Source organism: Gavia stellata, chromosome 2, assembly GCF_030936135.1.
Source record: "Gavia stellata isolate bGavSte3 chromosome 2, bGavSte3.hap2, whole genome shotgun sequence".
In the NCBI taxonomy this organism is placed as follows: domain Eukaryota; kingdom Metazoa; phylum Chordata; class Aves; order Gaviiformes; family Gaviidae; genus Gavia; species Gavia stellata.
Genome location: NC_082595.1, coordinates 45,264,699 through 45,284,167, shown reverse-complemented (window position 1 = coordinate 45,284,167; position 19,469 = coordinate 45,264,699). Strand labels below are relative to the sequence as shown.

Sequence of the window (19,469 nt, the reverse complement as noted above, 5' to 3'; positions counted from 1 at the left end):
TACAGTGGGTTTTTAAACCACCCATTGGTAACAATTGTTTCTTTTCTGAATAACACATCATTATTTATAAATTAAACATTGACCTACATAAGCCTCCTTGGAACTTGTGGTGCTCAGTTATTATCAGAGATCAGAGAAGAAACACGTGTCTTCAAGTATTATAGCTTCTTTTTTTTCTTTTTTTGCTGCTATCACTGATGTTGTAGTAGTAGTAGTAGTAGTAGTAGTACAAACTGGACCAGAAAAAAAGTTATGTTCCCTGTTTTAAAAAGAACAGCATGATATAAGGCAGTCTATCAAAAAGAGCAGTCTTTTTTAATCCCCCTATGAGCTTACATCAGCTACTGTAGCAAACACAGCAGAACCACCACAACAAGCCAAAAGCCACACTTCTCCACGTAACACTGAATGGCTCTCAACCCTTTGCTCTTTCTGAGACCCAGCACAACGCTCAAAAAGAAAAAAAACACCTGAAAACAAACAAACAAACAAACAAACAAAACAGAAAACAGCCCCCCACCCTCCACCCCATGACTGATTAGAGTTAATGCCCTTCTACGGGGCACCAAGAGACTTTTCCAGTTTTACTGCCTTCTTCGCTCCGAGGCACCTCTGCACACCTAAAGCAGGCTGCCCTGACATTTTCTGGTTTGGACTTTATGAGAAGATTAATATTTTACTCTCTCCAGTCTCTCCTTGTTCATTTGAGGCGTTGAGTCACATTAGCCAGAGCAACAGCAAAGGCTTGCACTGCAGAAAATGGATATTGAAAGTCCAAAATGTAAGCATTGCCATCAATCCTTCCAAACTGCATCACCTGGAAAGCAAGGGAAGAGGAAAAGGGAAGGAAAAAGAGAACAAGGTCAAAAAACGTGAACCACAGAAAGGGAACCAGAGAATAATAAAAGCAAAATGTTTTTGCTCCTTTGTAAGAACACCTCACCTTCTGAGCTAATATGAATGGGGCTACTCACAGAATGGGGTATGATGTCAAAGAAGAGTAGGAGCACTGTACTATTTGTCTGTATAGAGTATTTGACTGCAATATTTGACTCTATAGAGTAAATTGAACTTTAAAACATGCTAGACTGTATACAGCGTTGGTGTAAGTAGACTGTCACCAATTACTTCAGCAGATGTGGGTTACACCAGCATCACGCTTCCCACAGGAAAATACCATTCTCTCCCTTGGAGAGATCCTGTCATCAGCCCATCAGGAAGACAGATTTCGTTTTCAGAGAAAGGAGCTTTCAGGGAAGGGGAATAACCAATATCCTCACTCTAGCACTTCATAGCCTGTAAACTGTACGTTCTTGGTAGTTCTGTTTTCCTTTGCATAAACTTCACTAGCACATATTTACACTGAGAATGAATTAGCAAAGGGGCAGTGGGAGCTGTTTGAAATGTAAAGCAAGGCTAGTCAGGTTGTTAGTTGTTCTTCCGCAGGGAATATCTGAAGTTTGGTCTATTGCTACTGCTTTTCGTTCACTTCATCAGAAGTCCAGATCGTATTTGCTCTACTGTGAAGATCCTTGAATGGAGGCTGTCTGTGCAAGCCGTCAGGCTTTGTTTCTCCACCAACAAAACCTATGGCCGGGTGGTTTTGCACAGCTGTCCACGGGCACGTATCCACAGATATTTAACTGAAGAAGAAAGGCGTATAAACGGCTCTGATCACTGCCTTTTTAATGAGCTGTTGTTACAGACAAACAAAATCAAGAGACTACCACTGGTCATGCATGTTGGATATTTAAGACATCTAATTCCCAAGTTAAATCAGAGGGAGTTGAGAGCCTTGATGTCTTTAATAAATCAAAAGTGACTTACAGAGATGGGACAGCTGGACAAGGAAATAAATACATGTATCCTGAGTCTCAGTCCAGTGTCCTGCTGATCGGTACCACTTAATAGCCTGGGTTTGGTGTAGTAACATCCCACTTGGGCCAAGGTGAGAGAGCCTAAAATTAAATGCTTTGAGTTTTTGAACAATCCACAGACCCCTCTACCCATGGGCGGTTCAGAAGCAGCCCAGGAACACTTTGTTCTGGGGAGGGTCAGTGCCTCCCTCCTCTAGCATTAAGAACCAGCCCCAGGGGCCTGGTAACACACGAGGGGAAATTTCAGCATGGAGGGAACCTAGCTGCCCACCCATTGTCTCTGCCTTAGCTATCTGCTGACAGGCTAATCTTTGTGAGCATCGCAAGAAGGGAGCAGTGTTCACTCAGCTAGCTGCCATCCACAGCCACCGATGGCAAATGCAGCTGCCATTGGGGAGATCTGTTGTGTTTATTACAAAACCCACCTATGTTCAGCACTGACAGCCAGTGAGATTAAAGGAGGCCCTTATTCCCGTGTCTGACTGGAGTAAGACCAAACATATTTTGTACATTTACTTTACAGCTGAACTTCACCCTCCATTCTGAACCTATACCTTTGACGGCAGGTTTTTATCACCCATGTGGCAAAGCTTTTTTTCATGGTTCAGCTAACACGAGTGGGAGGCGCTCAGCTGTGTGAGAGGCAGAGCTTATTTCTGGCATGGCTTTCCCACCCCCAGTCCCCACTCCAGCCCGCTTGTGCCGCCCTCTCCTACCTGTCGTCCTTCCAGCTCAATCTGGAAGTTTTTTGCTGACTCCTGGGTCACCCGCCCTCCGAAGTCCAGCTGGTAGACTTGTGTGGCCTCGTTCCACAGCGGCTGCTTGTTGGCCATCACATACACAAAGCCCTGGCTCCCCAGTCTCCCGTCTTCCTTCTCGCTGGCCTTCCGGCACTTGAATTCATCCAGCTCACTGGCTGTCCTCAAACTCCTTTTGGTTTTCCAACCCTTTTTGCTGCCCTGGCTCTGGTTCATCAGTTCATCCCCGCTGATAAAAAGCTCTGGCTCGCTCTCCGAACTGTCCTGAAACTCGTTTGTCTTGTTTAGCTTCTTGGACTTCAGCTGGTCTTTCTGGCTCTTGACTTTCTTCTTCTCCCTCCCCAGCCGAGGGCTGGATATTAGTGAATTGAAGTCGGTCAGCGTCCTTGCCTCCTTTTTGACCTTGCCCTCGGTGATAGCCTGCACGTTTCCTTCCTCGGCTCGACTGTCCAGGCGCTTCCGGTTCTTCTTGCCGAATCTGTCCGTCCTTTGAGGAACAGGGCTTTCTGTCAAGGAGAGCACCTCCTGGAATGTGTCTGCTGTCTCCACCATTACCTCTGTGCCCACGTGGCCCTGCAGCTCTGCTGCCGGGGGAGACATCATCGGCTTCTCCACCATGAGGAGCGGCTTGGGGGGGACCATGCCCTGGGGGTTCTGTACGGGTGGGCAGGCGCTGTAGGAACTCCATGGGTGCAAGGCGATCGGTGGCAGCTGTAAACTAGAGCAGGCGCTACTTCCCGGGTACATGGGTGGCAAAGGGCAATAGGAGAGGTTGGATGGATAACCTGGCTGAAGCACAACTGTGGACTCCTGCTGTGCAAACTGCGTTGGGGCCAGAGCTTCTTTGGGGGAGCAGGGGGGCTGCATTCCCTGAAGGGAAGGGGCATTGTAGCTTCCTGGGTAAGGTACTCCAACCCCATAACTTGTCTGGAAAGTGGCAGTGGGACTGGTTGGAGACTTGGGGGAAACAAACGGCACTCGAGACATATCCAGATGTTGAGCTTGACCGATGATGAGAGGAGTAGGTTTTAGAGGGTTGGGCACTGAGCTCTGAGATGTCCTTTCCTGAGGAACCCATATCTCTTCACTCACCATAGGGTCCCACTGGTATGGCGGGGGCCGTTTTACACCGAGGGCAGCCTCCGTCAAGGCCACGGGTACGTGCCGTATTGATTTCTCCACCGGGCAGTGCTGAGAAAGAGCCTCATCCTCCGTGAAGGCAGAGTTGATATAATCCGCTCGGTCACGGGAATTGTCAGGCGGGCTCAGCAAGCTGTAGGAGGACTGGGAGGCCAGAGGCGAAGTACTGACAGAGTGAGCAATGACGGAGCTGTGCTGGGAGCCACTCCCCGTGCTCAGCTCAGGTCTCATGCCACCAATACTGGAAGTGCTGCTACTAGCGTTGGCACTAGTGATATTGCCCACGCCACCAGCGCTCGCGTTGCTGCCGCTGCTGCATTGGCTGCAGGTGTACAAGGCAGTGGGTACTCTCTGCTGATACTGCGCCGTCACAACGCTGCTCTTGGCTTTTGGGGGAAGCTGCAAGGTGGCTCTCTGACCATCCACCAGCTGAGCCATTTTCAGGGCTGCCTCTCTGCTGTTCCTCCGCAGAGTCGCGTGAATGATACTGCTGTCTAGCCTCTGCGTGATGCTTCTGCCATGGGACAGCTGGCTGGCGATGTCAGGGTAGGGTGGTGGGTCCCCGGTTGGGATGGAGTAACGGGGGACCGTGAGCCGGTTCAGGGTGGCGCTGGCACAGGGCTGCTGCATCTTCTTCTCGGTGGCGGTGATGCGCAAGGTAGCAGAGCTGCCAGGCCCTGGCAGGGTGTAGGTGCTCTGGGCGCAGAGCATCCTGGTGCGAGGTCGGCACACCTCCTCCACGTTCCCGCTGCTGTCGAATGTTGTTATCCGCTCGTACCCCAGGGGTGTCTGGTAGTGCCCCGCCGGGTAGAGAGAGAACTCCCCCTTTTTCAGGCAGAGGTCAAGGGGTGGCTGTGGGGGGCCAGGTGGGGGAGGCGGGGCAGCGGTCAGCGCGGCAGGAATGGTGCCAGGGTAAGGCGGCGGGGGGTTCATCTTGTTCAGCTGCAGCTCCTGGGCAGCCCCAAAGACGACGGCGTCCCCTTCCACCAGCTGTGGCCCTGGCCGTGGGGCCTTGGCCTTGGGGGGGTGCTCGTGCTCGCGATCGCTGTGGTCCCGCAGGTCAGCCAGGGCGATGGTGGGGGGCACAGGGGGCGGTGGGGTGAGGGTGGGGGGTGCAGGGGCAGCACGGCCCAGCTCTCCCCCAGCCAGCGCCCCCGCCCCAGGGCCGGGAAAGCGGCCCGGTGCCCCTGCGAAGGACCCCGCCCCCTCGCTCCCCGCTTCCGCTGGCGGATTGGCCAACATGTCCAGCTGCACATTCTGATTGGCCAGCAGTGACTGGACCAAGCCGATGCTCTGTGTGGGCGACATGGCCTGGGCTGAGCTGTGGATGGGGGCAATGGGGATGTTGACGGTGCACGGAGGGCTGCTGGTGGGGGCGCCGGGGGCGCCGGGCACTGCAACGAACAACACAGCATGTCACAGAATCACAGAAACATTTAGGCTGGAAAAGACCTTTAAGATCATCGAGTCCAACCGTTAACCTAACACAGCCAAGTCCACCACTAAACCATGTCCCTGAGTGCCTCATCCACATGTCTTTTAAACACTTCCAGGGATGGTGACTCAACCACCTCCCCAGGCAGCCTGTTCCAATGCCTGACAAACCTTTCAGTGAAGAAATTTTTCCTAATCTAATCCTATTTTCTATCTAATCCTAAATTGTCCTAATCCAATCTAAACCTCCCCTGATGCAACTTGAGGCTGTTTCCTCTTGTCCTGTCGCTAGTCACTTGGGAGAAGAGATCAACACCCACCTCTCTGCAACCCCCTTTCAGGTAGTTGTAGAGAGCGATGAGGTCTCCCCTCAGCCTCCTCTTCTCCAGACTGAACAACCCCAGTTCCATCAGCCGCTCCTCATCAGACTTGTGCTCCAGACCCCTCACCAGCTTCATCGCCCTTCTCTGGACACGCTCCAGCACCTCAATGTCCTTCTTGTAGTGAGGGACCCAAAACCGAACACAGCATTCGAGGTGCGGCCTCACCAGTGCCGAGTACAGGGGGACAATCACTTCCCTGCTCCTGCTGGCCACACTATTTCTGATACAGGCCAGGATGCCATTGGCCTTCTTGGCCACCTGGGCACACTGCTGGCTCATATTCAGCCGGCTGTCAATCAACACCCCCAGGTCCTTTTCTGCGGGGGAGCTTTCCAGCCACTCGTCCCCAAGCCTGTAGTGTTGCATGGGGTTGTGACCCAAGTGCAGGACCCGGCACTTGGCCTTGTTGAACCTCATCCAATTGGCCTCGGCCCATCGATCCAGCCTGTCCAGATCCCTCTGCAGAGCCTTCCTACCTCGAGCAGATCAACACTCCCTCCCAACTTGGTGTCATCTGCAAACTTGCTGAGGGAGCACTCAATCCCCTCATCCAGATCATTGATAAAGATACTAAACAGAACTGGCCCCAGTACTGAGCCCTGGGGAACACCACTTGTGTCTGGTCACCAGCTGGATTTAACTCCATTCACCACAACTCCTTGGGCTTGGCCACCCAGCCAGTTTTTTACCCAGCAGAGCATACACCCCTCCAAGCCATGAGCAGCCAGTTTCTCCAGGAGAATACTGTGGGAGACGGTGTCAAAGGCTTTACTAAAGTCCAGGTAGACAACATCCACAGCCTTTCCCTAGTCCACTAGGCGGGTCACCTGGTCATAGAAGGAGATCAGGTTGGTCAAGCAGGACCTGTCTTTCATAAACCCGTGCTGGCTGGGCCTGACCACCCCGTTGTCCTGTACGTGCCGTGTGATGGCACTCAAGATGATCTGCTCCATAACCTTCCCTGGCACCAAGGTCAGACTGACAGGCCCGTAGTTCCCCAGATCCTCCTTCTGGCACCCGCTGGCCTGTGGGGGGGACACACAGGGGCCCCTTGCACATGAGTGCGTGGTGAGGCCTGCAGTGTGGGGCCGCCCCAGCCCTGGGCCCAGAGGTGCAAGGGGCCACGAGCCTTTGCTGACGGCAGAGGTTAGGCAAGCGGTTGGGTAACAGGCACTAAGATAGGGAATTTTCCTGACACAGTGTTTCACACATTTTCGGGTTTTCTTCAGCACTTGTGGAAGACTTGTGGGTCGATAAAAAATGTTTAATGGGAAAATTTCATGGCAGCACTGACATAAAATTCAGAAACTGAGGGACATTGTTTTTTAAATCTAGTTAGAAGAAAAAAAACACTGCATGTCTTTTGTACTTTGTCATTCCACTTTACCTTTGACTTTTTAAACTACCTGCTATCTTTACATACTTGCTTAAGCGGCATTTGCATGGACTGCTACTGGATCCCAAAATCAGTGGATCAGACCTTAGTTTGAACAAGTAAGCCAGCCTGTCTCCACTGATTCCCACTGTAACAGTTGGTGGTCAACTTTAAAATAACTTCTTCGGTGTGATGCTTCAGAGATAAAGTTCAGAGCTCGCTTTCAGTCTACACTATGATTGCCACAGACTTTCACAGAGCAAGCAGTTTACCTGATGTGTCTGAGTTACCATTCACTTATCAGCCAATTTTAACTGCTCTTACTCAAATCAATAAAAGTTTTGCTGAATCAGGACTCGCTGGTTTTCAGGGAAGTTTTTTGATAATAAATACATCAACAAACAACAGAGAGGAAAATCCACTCACAGACCTGTTGCTGCTGCCACCTCTTCTTTGCCCCTAGTCCTAAGACCACTAATGTGGCCTCCTGGCTTCTTCTAGGGCTGCTGCTACCTGATGGTGAGGCACAAAAAAGTCCTCGCTGGCCCAGGCTGACTACCTCTACAGCCAGTCAGGTGTCGCTGTGCTATGCTGAACCGAGCTTCAGGAGGAAGACGAAATGATGCTCCTCATGCCTGCCCTGATCTGACAGCAGTTACAAGTTTTGACTTGGACGTTTCTTGTCATCAAAAACCAAAGAAACAAAAAAAAAAGCAGTGGAGGAAAAGAAAAAGAAAGTCGAAGACCTGCACTGAAGGCACTGTATAGTATCTAGTATACTGTCCCCAGACTCAATGAGCTTAGGAAAACTGGAGAATACAGACAATAGTTGGGAAAAGGGAAGTATTATTATCTCTTGAGTATAGTGGGTGACAAAGCAACCAGTAACACAAAAAGAAGGAAGATGAAACAAAGAGAGAGAGGAGTATGATGGAATGAAATACAGGCAAAACTTATAAAAGTTCTTGAAAGAAGATTTGTAAGGAAAAGATGTGAGGAAATAGATGGGAAGCCAAAAAGATTCACAAACTGGGTACTGTAGTCAGGGCAACTTCAGCATCAATGTTTGGACAGGCTGCAATCAGAAATATGAAAAGAAGCAAATGCATATAGGAAAGGTTTTCCCATATGTGGTGGTGGTGAACAAGTGACAGTGAGGCAAGAAGCAACTCTGATGATTTTAAGCAGAAGCATGGAGCTTGCTCAATTGCCTGCACTTCCACTTCCTTTTGCAAAAAGTGGTTGAGAGTGATTCCAACAGGAACTACCACTGAAAACCTGGAGCACGGCAGGGAAATGAGGACACTGGAACCAAGTACAGGTGCAGAAGTCAAGATAAGAAGGAACAAAATATAATAATGAGGAGAAACAGTAAATACTATATTAAAACCCCCAAGAATCTTGCAGAGTCTTTATTAATTTTCCTACATCAAAACTATGGAAAATGATACGCGATTTGCATCAGCAGGTTTATGGGAGGAAAAGAGTCTGAAGTAATATCCAGGATCCTAGAGTCATATCCAGGATCATTTAAGTGTGCCAAATTCTGTGGAGACATCTGATTTGCAAGACCAGATCAGGCAAGAGATCCATTCTTCAGGATTCCTCCAGCTGCTCTCCAGTTTCTAATAAATTTTTAATTAAAAATTCTAGTCATCTACCTATGCCTTGTAATTATATTTTTGATCGCATTAGGCTTTTATCAGCATCAGTCACAAAGGTGGTGGGTGTACAGTCTGTGGCTACGCTGGCAAGTTCTTATGGTAGTTCTGTTTGTTCCTTTAGAAGACGACTGACAGCTAAACTTAACTGACCCTAAGGCAGTGTGGTTCTGTGCTTGGCTGGCAGGCCATGCTTTCGACCTGATGCCTGCAGGTTACCAATTTATCCGCCAGAGCCTGAGGTTTAATTGTTAGCTTGGCTTGAGCAACACAGAATGTTGCTGTCATGGGTATTAAGTGCCTTATCAAACAAAATCTTATTCGTTGCAGTATAGCTTAATATCCCAAAGTGTTTGAATTCAATGTTTTTTTCATTTCTCCAATGGTTTTTAATTGATTTGTTTGCATAATTTGCAAGTTAAATCAATTCACTGTCCATTTGCCTTGCCAAATCTTTACTGACTACATCAAAAAACACCTGTCCCAAGAGTACATCACTATTAACATTCCACTGTCAAAGAGGAGCTTTCTACTATGCTTTTTTTAATCTACCATTTAATCATTATTTACACTGCAATATTTTTTCCCATGAGTATATGGCACTTTTTTCCTTTATATGCAGGCTTTAAGAACGGATATCCCCAAAAAAATGTTTCTGAAGATTTAAGTAGCCTGCATTTGCTAAGTCAGAAATGAATTTTCAGAAGAAACTTGAAAGAAACAAGTGGACAAGAAGAGGAAGGCTGTTATAGAGGACAGGGTAGTATGATTCTTTTTTATTAGCCTTCTCAAAGAGCTGTAACAAAACTCTCTAACAATTTTCCCTGCAATTCCGAGTACCATTTCAGCGCTTTTAATAATATTGCAGATCTAATCCGATTTTCAGGAAGGGATGCAAAGACTTTATATTAACTTTTTTTTTTCTATTTAATTTTTGCATTACTTTCTGTCAGCTTGGACCATGTTTCATAATAGAAAATGCTGAGTGCTTCCTATGCATAATATATATATATGATCACCAACGTCTCTATTATTTTCTTCAGATCCTACACATAAATATCATGTAGACATAAATTAGGCAAGCCAAGCCCCAAACTGTGAAAGAATGGGCTTCATTTTAAGCACATGAGTATTTCCTTAGACGTCCAGAGGACTACGCTGATGCTTGGGTCAGACACAAGCTTTGGTGCTTTCAGCACTCAAAACATTGGTCTGAAGTAATGGGAGTATTTCCATTTATTTCAATAGACTCTAGCCTTTAATAGCTTTGCAGTGCTCACACTCCTTCCTCCTCAGAGGGTACTGGCATGACGGCCACTCCTGTAGTCCCAAAAACCTGTGACCTGGCAACTGGAATCCCTCACTGATGTGAAAATTCTGAAAATGTATTAATTTTTCTTCTTGCCTATTATTTGTTAATTTTATTGGCGTGATGATTTTTTTTCTTTCACTGGAAGAGGTCCTGAGTAATTCCAGTCCTTTTACCTGCCACATTCACATCACCTGTATCCAAGCCTTCCCTGCACTACTTGAATCTTCTGCTACCTTACATCTCAGTGAAATGAGAAATTCTTCCTGATCCCCCTTGTTTATAGACTACTTCACTATTTTAGCCTCTCTGTAAGACTTTGTACTGATAAACATCCAAATGGGCATTTATCACTTCTCAAACGGTGGTTGACCTTTACAGGAACCTGTCCTCCAACCCAAGCTAATATCAGCACGCTGTGCTTTGCTGCCATCAGGTCACAAGAATGACCCTTTTGGGCTTCCAACACATTAGAATTCTGTCTTACAAAGATGCAGAATGCAAGGCTTTGGTCTATGGAGAATTCTTAGTGAACTAAACAGAAGATGATTAATTTTGCAATGAACTTGAACTTATACGGATTATATTTTCCACATATTTTAGAAAACAATGTCCGTAATACTTATTAGCCTTATTCTAAGTTCTACAGGACCCCAGCAGACTAAGGGATTTTGATTTGTGTGTTTACTAGCTGGGGCTAGTGACACTAGTGATCTGTCCTCCATCTAGCTTAACCCGTAACATGGAGGCAGACCTCCAGCTCCTCCTTACCTGGTAAATCATCTTCATCTTCGCTGAAAACATTTGGATTAAAGACAGGCAGGTTAATGTAGTCCATTGAAATTTTCCGCACTTCTGGGAGATATATTGTCATCTGCCTGGGCTGAAGATGCAGCAAACTGGTTTTATATATTACTGGAGAAAGAGCATAACAAGAAATTAAAAAAACCAAATCTGTTACACAAAGAGCATCTAAAACTAAGAAAGAATCAATTAAAAGCAGAGGTTTTTTTAATGTATTAATGAACAAATGCATATATGGGCCATTCTTAGTCAAATCACTATGTAAACACTTTGCATAAACAGGATAAAAGAGATTGTTACTTCCAGCTATTTCTCTTTAAATAGAAGCAACATGTCTGTAGTTAAATAATCTGTAGAAATAATGAATTACTTCAACTTGTATTCACATCTATTTTTATGGAAGGAAAATAATTTTTCCATTCTAATTTTGGAACTCTTCACCACAGGATGCTACCGACTTATATGTATTCAGGGCAAAACTGGAAAGCTCTCAGGAAGGAAATCTGTTGAGTGCTACGATACACAAAGAAACCCCTCCTGGCTCAGGAATTCCCTGGGACCCAAACCATTGCAGACTGGGAGAACATTTGGAAGTATCACGACACACTTACTCTACACTTATATCCTTCCCTATGTATCTATCACTGATAATGAGAGAATTAGAACAACCTCTGGTCTGAACCAGTAGGGTCATTCTTACACTATCTTTTGACAATCATTGCAAATGCAGATGTTAGAAATTTGTAAAACACTTGCAAAAAAAAAAAGTGGCTGGAACAAACCTGAGGGTTTCCATAACACTTCATTAAGTAGAAGGTACCACTGCCCTATAGTAGTAGCACTGGTTGTCCCCAGGGTGACAACATTCTGAGAGGACAATCTTTTCCTGGAGGCTAGGCCAGAGAAGGCCCTCTCCCCAGTAGTTGGGACTCCATCTCTTGTCTGACAGTAGTCAATATAGCCACAAAAGTTATCTATTTAACTAATTCTGCATTCAGGCCATCATTATGTAGTCCTGACCTAACTATATAAATAGTTATATTAAAAAAAATATATAAATAAGTTTTTCAAAGAGCTCATAAAACTCCTATACTTGCATTAATATCTGAATTCAGAGCTCAGTTCTGCCAGGTGGTACCCTGTTCTTTATTTAGCCTTCTTCCTTTCAACAGGACTATCTAGGGAGAAATGGCGTACACAGAAGGTCAAGAGACTAGACAACTGCTCCTTTTAATGAAGGCTACCAATTTACTGATGCTGCAGCAAGAGAACCATGTTATAAGGCTATGCACTGACTTGAAGAACCTTGAGCATGATGCTGTAAGAGCTTTTTTAACATTATTTTGGTATAATTAGTAGTTAAATGACTATAAAAATCTGAGTTTTAAAAATATTTCTATTAGAGTAACTTAAACCCTGTGATTTTTATAGTCTTCTTGCAAAAATATTCTTTATTCATTTGGGTTTTGTTCAAATAAACTGTAAAAATAAAGGTCTGGGCTTGACTGTTAATGAATCCTTTTATTATAGCCAAGACTTTGAACATTTTATTGATAATCTCGTTATTGTATTTATAGATTTTAATCTCTTTTAGTTACAGTGAATTTTGTAATATCTAATTCCTACTGTCCACAGAAAATAAGTGCTTTGTTAAAGAAGCCTTTTGATCACTTAAAAAGAATCACATAGCCTAGGACTGTTGTTTGTTAGAAAGAGTTTGACATGCGAAAAATCAATAGAGTTTACTTTTACCTGCACCAAGGTTAGTTGGCAGGAAAGCAGCCAAACCCACAATTTTAAATTTCGTTCCCCAGATATTAGATGTGACCTGAGCAAGGTAGTTGTGCTGCAAAGCAAAAACAAGATCATTTTCACCTAACAACACCTGTATCAAGCTCTAATAAAAAACTGCAGAGCAATCAAGCTATTGCAAGTGATAATACAATTCCAGCTTCTCTTGGTTTTAGTTTATTGAAACAGCTTAATGTGCCTATGTAGCAACTGTTACACCCAGTCACTAAGAAGTCTCATTTTGATATCTGACCACCATCAGAAATGATGTATACAACAGCCACATAGGCTGTTTAAAGCTGTTGAAGAACTGAACAACATGATGGCTGCTTAGTGAGAATAGGTCTCTTTTCAGATGCTTCTCCTGCACAACAAAAGCGTGGCTATTCTGTATTTCAGAAAGTAATACACCCTACCCTTTGGTTCTATGCTTACGAATCACTTTATAGAACAATAAATATGACAGAAATTCATTACTCATAATGGCAAACATATTTTTCCTGGAACTTCCAAAGCAGCTTCCCAAACCACTGCTTTCATGGTGATCAAATGGGTCTGAAAGACCAAGAGATTTTCTCAAAGGCCAAGAGTTACGCTGTCAGTGTCAGGAGCTGGATCTAAGCCTCTGGTCTCCTGCCCTATTCAAAGGACTTTTGGTCCTATCTACTGCTGCTGTGTAAGAGGTCTAGAACTTTTCAATATAAACAAAAAAGTGAAAAGACAGCAGAAAAAAACCAACTGAAATTAAATGAAACAAAATCAAAAGAACACAGGCTGGTATTAATAAAATATGTAACCCAGACAGTTCTACAGCCTGCTAAGTTTCATTTACTCACAGGTCATGAACACCACAAAGAGCATAAAGTGCTAATTCCTTCCAATTAAGGCTGTTCCATGTTCCTGATCTAGTTGAAGATGTCCCTGCTCATTGCAGGGGGGGTTGGACTAGATGACCTTTAAAGGTCCCTTCCAACCCAAACTACTCTATGATTCTATGAATTATGAAACAGAGAACATGTGGCTCTCCGAAGCAAGCATTTCCTTATCTCTGCAATTCCTAGCAAAGCAGAGAACTATGGTGGCATTAGGACAGCTCTGAGAAACTGAATAAGAAGCATTTTCACATACACTTTCAAACAGCCAACAACACCACCTAGAATAAAACCTTTCACATAGATTCACACTGACAGAAGTTAATGGTGCCACGATTTATCAAACAGTGCCTGATGTTCCACTGACACTTTCAAACATTAACACTGAACTGGAAGATGCAATTCTCTAGTTGTTCCATCTAGTTACTGTAATTAAATGAAAAATTTTTATTGGTGATCACTGGATGTGTATCACAACTTGCTGCCTCTGGAAGGAGATGCGTTTGGACTCAGGTCTGGTAACAACATGCCCAATACCTGAGTAATATCTTCTAAAGGAAACTCTCTTCGGGTTAGGCTTGGAGAACCAATAGAAGGTTTCCTTATTGGTAACCTTGGCGATCTTGATATCTCCTGCGCAGCTCGTGACATCTTTGGAGATTTGCGAGCTTCTATATTGATTCTGCATATAGAGCAATAATTAGAATCATCAATGGGCATACAAAAATGCACAAAATTCATGTCTTTGAATGTAAAGATGTAATGAAGACAACTGGTATGGTGTCCTCTAAGTGACTAATGAAGACTGTATGGTCTACAGGATGGAGAGTTATGGGTCAAATTTAAAGATATATAAGGCCTGACACACTTGCAGTAACTCTGACCAGATGCTTTCTGAGTCATTTAACAAAGCTTACAGCAGTTCTGCCAGATACAATACATCCTCCACCAATCCATAAAAAGGTGTAGGGCTGAACTATTTCAGCTATGCAGACTTTGAGCAAAGCCTCAAGAAATGGAAACATGACACCTCAGCTGGCAGATCTCCACATTAGTAGAGCAAACCAAGGCTCCACAGACTTTGTCAGTGCTCTTACTCTAAGCCAAAAGTTATTCCTACCTCCCACTATACAAAGGGGGTCATGAACAAAAGATCAAACACCTGAAAAAGCTCACTGGTAGAAAAAACAATGAACAAAAGTTACATTTCGAAAGTACAGTCTTAGAAAATCAAGGACACAGAATAGTTGTTTTTCCATTTCAGTTTTAAGCTCAGGAACTGATGGTTCTTTTGTCAAGTACTACTGAACTAAAATTTTGGTATTTCACACGTTGTGTTTACATATAAAGGGATGCATTTGCTTTGCCTGATACTAGGACAAGCTCATAATACAAGGTCTTTGGAAAACTGTCAGCTGCAGCTAGAAGGCAGCAGGGCCTCAATCCCATAACATGAAGCTGGCAGACAGATGTCAGTGCCTATGAGAAGCATCACAGACATCAGTGAAGCTCTGCGCAGGTGGAGGATTCTGTCTACGTACATAATGAATATAATGAAGAGCTGGCACGAAAGCAACCAGACTAGGTGCCAGGATCTACACCACTTATGTATGCACTTACGAATTTGCAAATAGCCCTGAGGAAATAAAGGCTTTAACTAGACCAGGGACCTTAAGCACAGAGGAGGTAAAAACACAGATTGTCTGAAGGACAAAATATATCCCATGGTGGCAGGAGTTTGCATGTGGCAGAGGCAGTGGCGGGAGAGTTTATAAAATCTTTCTTCAAGACTGCCTGGGGAGAAGTGGTGCCCTAATGTTTCCCATTACCTTTTGCCGCAGAACCTTCCCCAAAGTCCACCTCAACACCAATGTCTGAGATCACCCCAGAACTGCACACTGTAGAGAACCCCACACCTCCAGAAGGCTCCTATCTGCCCAAAGGAGTTTGCTTTTAATTTTAAGAGGTGTCAAGACAGTGTTTAAAAAAAAAAAAATAATAAAAGAAAAAAGAAAAGAAGAAAACCTGGGGAAAAAGAAGAAGAAATAGCCAAGAAATTATTACCTGGGGAGTTTAGGTGATTTGCTAGCACGACTGATTTTGGGAGATTTCTTTGCTGCCCAGTCATCACTCAGTTCAATATCACTGGAGTCCGAGCAGTTGCAGCTGTCAATCACAGTGGAAATCAAGCTGTTCCCATAGATTTCATCTATCAAGATAGGCCCCAGAAAATGTTAAGTGCTGCTTCAGAAAACTGATATCAATTACAACTATCAGTCATCAGAAACATAAATCCAATCCACAGGCAGCAGTTGAGATGAAACTATGCAGAGAAAATTAACCGTTCTTCACCCTGCCTAGTATAAACTCCAAATTTCCAACGGTTCGAACTCAAGTGAACATGATTCAGAGGGGTGAATAGCGTTCAATCAACTCAAAATTGAGACTAAAGAACAACTTCTGCTAATTAGCAATCTATTCCCCACTATCCAAAATACAAGAAGTTCCCTTTTGTAAAACAGAAGGCAGCATGGTATAATTTCAGAGGCTTCAGGTCATGCTAAAGATTTTTTTCGCATCAGTAAAAAAATATCAGATGCCACCTTCCATGTTGCATATATCGATTTTCTTTAACTCGTGAGGATTTAATATCTAAAGTATTTAGAAATAATTTTTTATACAGAGCAACAATTCAATTCTACCTGCTTTTCCATCTGTTTTAGGATCCATGATGACAAACTCTGGCCGCAACTTGCTGATACGACGTCCTTTCAGGATAGGCACCAGTCCCCCAAGGTATTCCAGGTACAGAGTATAACATGGACCACCGACCTCTGGGTCATCTTCTGTCCGCTTCATCGTGCAGTGAAGCCGTTCATTACCAGCTGTTGGATAGCTGACAAAATCTCTCATATTGTTTGGGTCTGGGATAGGAGGCTTAAGTAAATGAAGGAAGCAAAGAGAAAGTTTTCTATAGGTTATTGTTGGTTTTTTTCTGTGGTGTCTTAATCCCAACGCAACTAACTGAATTTGAACCCATCTCTAACTTGGAAGGTCAAGATTAGTACAGGCAACTGCGTGAGTTATGCAGGACTCACATGCATGACAGAGTGGCTGTGTATTATTTAGTCAGGTCAAAAGCAGCTGTACACAGAAAACTAAAACTAGTTACATCAAAAAGGAAGGTTGGACCTGTGGTTACAGCACTGAATTAGACAACAAACCTGTCTTCAAGTCCCGGCTCTATCATAAACTTCTCTTTTAACTTGGGTAATGTGGGGAAGTCTAAGTCTCAGAGTATCTTGTCTCTTGCTGGCCCTCCAAGTGAACTTGGACACTCAGGTTCCCATTCCTGGTTAGTATTGATACATGCTATGCCAACATGCTACAATGGCATCAGCTCTGGAAGAAGCTTGTACTTCTTAAATCACTTCCAAGCACATGACCCATCTTTGCTGAGGGCCTATTTGTGTGCAATGTGGAGAAATATGAGCACATGGAATAATGCAGATCAGCATGTGTAAGCCTTCTTTTAAGATTTTTAATAGCCACCAAATGGATCAGTGGGGTCTTGAAGAAGACAGGAATGACCCTTAATCAAGCTTTTAAAATGATAATTATTATATTTTACAATTTATCCATTGTTACTTAGGAGCACCATGGGGGGGAAATCAAGCAACCCTTTCCTCTTCCTCACGCAGACACGTTTCTTGCATTTTACCTTGATTGTTGGTATAAAGGCAGTGGTGAGGTATGAGCAGAGCCGAGGGGGCAGGGTCAGTTTGCTGATATCCTTGTCATCCCGCAGACAGCTAGCGATGGTCTGCTGGCACAGCAGCTGCAGACTGGAGACCCTGTGCTCGACTCTGACAACGTATAATGCAGGTCCGGAGGCCATCAGCAGGCGCGAATCCCTGTGACCCCAACAGATTGAGATGATGGGACGCTGCGTGGAGATGAAAAGGACACAACCTTAAAAGAGCCTGTACTTTCTCCAAGACAGTTGCACAGCAAGTGATCACATGAATTCAGCACCGATCATGTTACCCTAAGTCTTCCAGAAACTTAAAAGTGCATGCTATATGTGCCCACAAAAGGGGAGGAGAATGTGAACATCTGAAATTATTGATAACAGTGCTTGACGTTTATACAGTCCTTTTTACTCACAAGGCTTAAAGCTCTTCACACAAGGAATTGTCTATCAAATTCATTACCTAGATAGGATAAGTGACTTTAAAGTCACACAGTGTTAAGAAGCAGGATCTTCTGATGCTCTATCCAGATTATTTTTTTCAGTCATCTAATCAATCCTCATCCACTGGTAATGGCTCACATTTTACAACTGAAAAGTTAAATTATATGCCCAGAGACACTTAGTAAACTAGTGGACAAAACCCGATTGGCTTTCTTGTCTTGCGCTGAGTCTTCTGCTGCACAGTGTCCCTTTTGAAATATTCCCAGAGGAAGTGAACTGTGAAAGAGCACCAGGAACAAAACAGAGAATGGCCTTTTGTTTTTTGCTTGTCTACACTCAGAAATGTCTAAATTCATGACACTAAAAACAGAAGGAGTCAGGGGCCACTGGTACTAAGTGTCAGAATGCAGAGCAGAATAACAATAAACAACTCAAACGCTGCTTTGGACATTATTCCCTGCTGCATGAACATTAAGAGCTCATATGAGAATACTGAGTTGTGCTTGCAAGGAGCTCTCTAAACTCTCTTCCTAAATCCCATCTTTTTCACGTAAAGCACCAGTCTGTTGTGACCTCTTATAGCCCTATCACTATTATTTTTGCCCTTCATGAGTGTTAGCTGCATCCACCTGTCATCTCTGACTTTCTGTGTTACAAAGCATCTGTATTTGCATATATACACATACTGTATGGAACTTCAATCCCATAGCTGCTATCTCTATACAAATATACAACACAGAGCAAAGAAGAAACTCTCACTCCATGAAGAATACTGTGCAGCAGGCTGTTATCAGTGAAGTACAAAAGGTCTACTCCTTCCTGTGAAGGGCTTCCTTCTTTTCACAAGCCGTGATGCTCAAAAGTTTAAGCAAACATGTTTTTCGTCTAAATTATGAACTGTATTTCCTGAAAGGTCAGGGTCTTTTTGGAATACCTTTGCTCTTCACAAGATGCACCAAACAAGAATTAACTATACAGAAGATAAGGGTCAATGCACCCTCACTGGTAACTTTTATCCACTCCTCTCTAGTAATATGGTACCCAGATAGCTGGGTTAGATCAGCCCAGAAGTTACTAATCTAGTCTGGGGAAAAAAGCTTTCCCTTCAGTTATAAATTTAATATGCTTAAAGGTGAGAAACTGGGACAAGATGTTTTTATGTGAATGATATGAAGCAAAATGCAGCTGCACAGCACTTTATCAATGTCTATCATCAAGATAAAGGGTTGAACGAAACAACTTTTTCAGAGAAAAGATCTTCCCTCCTATGTCATCTTATCCTAGATTTAAATTTCAAGGAAAATATTGGTTTTAAAGTGGGAGGAATGAAGAAGCCTCATTTTCGTTACATCTAGGCAACACCACACACACACACACTTCCATGGAGGCACAAACCTTCAGGCTGACTGACATGCAAATAGAAGCAGCAACATATGAACCTTGTGATTTTCCCAGTAATTGCTAAAGGCATTTTGTAGTTCAGGACTTCAAAAGAATTCAGAAATCCTTTGTGTACCATCAATAATTATTACATGGCTTGTCATAACCATTATCTGTGGGACAGAGCCTTAAATTTGATGAGAAACCACACAAAGTATCCCTTACTGATTGGTATTTTCATGATTTGAGAGTGTGGCTCAGCCCTCACACTGTCTGGCAGTAATGAGACAGTTCAAGCTGCTTGCAAAATAAATGCAATTGAAAAGGCTCTGACACAAGTTAGGTAACTGCCACATCTACTATACAACAGTCTGAGAAAGGCACCAGCAGAAGTGACCCTAATTTCCCCAAGGGCTGAAACCCAGCATGGGCAGAACTATCTAACTAGAGCGTTACCGTGGGATCCAAACCACATCCTTCCGTTCACCTT

General features: G+C 44.1%; 1 protein-coding gene across 3 annotated transcripts in view; it reads right to left on the bottom strand.

Moving 5' to 3' along the window:
• Positions 1–689: 689 nt before the first annotated feature.
• The window catches only part of TULP4 (TUB like protein 4), a 123,956-nt gene continuing 105,176 nt past the window's right edge, over positions 690–19,469 (bottom strand). Inside the window, exons 7-15 of one of the 3 annotated variants that reach the window (XM_059835408.1) lie at positions 17,126–17,350; positions 16,107–16,341; positions 15,469–15,613; positions 13,942–14,086; positions 12,494–12,587; positions 10,709–10,852; positions 4,084–5,169; positions 2,594–3,987; positions 690–817 (exon numbers count right to left, since the gene is read on the bottom strand). In XM_059835408.1, the coding sequence (XP_059691391.1) occupies positions 701–817; positions 2,594–3,987; positions 4,084–5,169; positions 10,709–10,852; positions 12,494–12,587; positions 13,942–14,086; positions 15,469–15,613; positions 16,107–16,341; positions 17,126–17,350 (3,585 nt within the window). In that variant the 3' untranslated portion in view covers positions 690–700. Of the gene's footprint in view, positions 818–2,593; positions 5,170–10,708; positions 10,853–12,493; positions 12,588–13,941; positions 14,087–15,468; positions 15,614–16,106; positions 16,342–17,125; positions 17,351–19,469 lie in introns of all 3 variants that reach the window. The other 2 variants (XM_059835407.1, XM_059835406.1) reach the window with 2 other exon arrangements.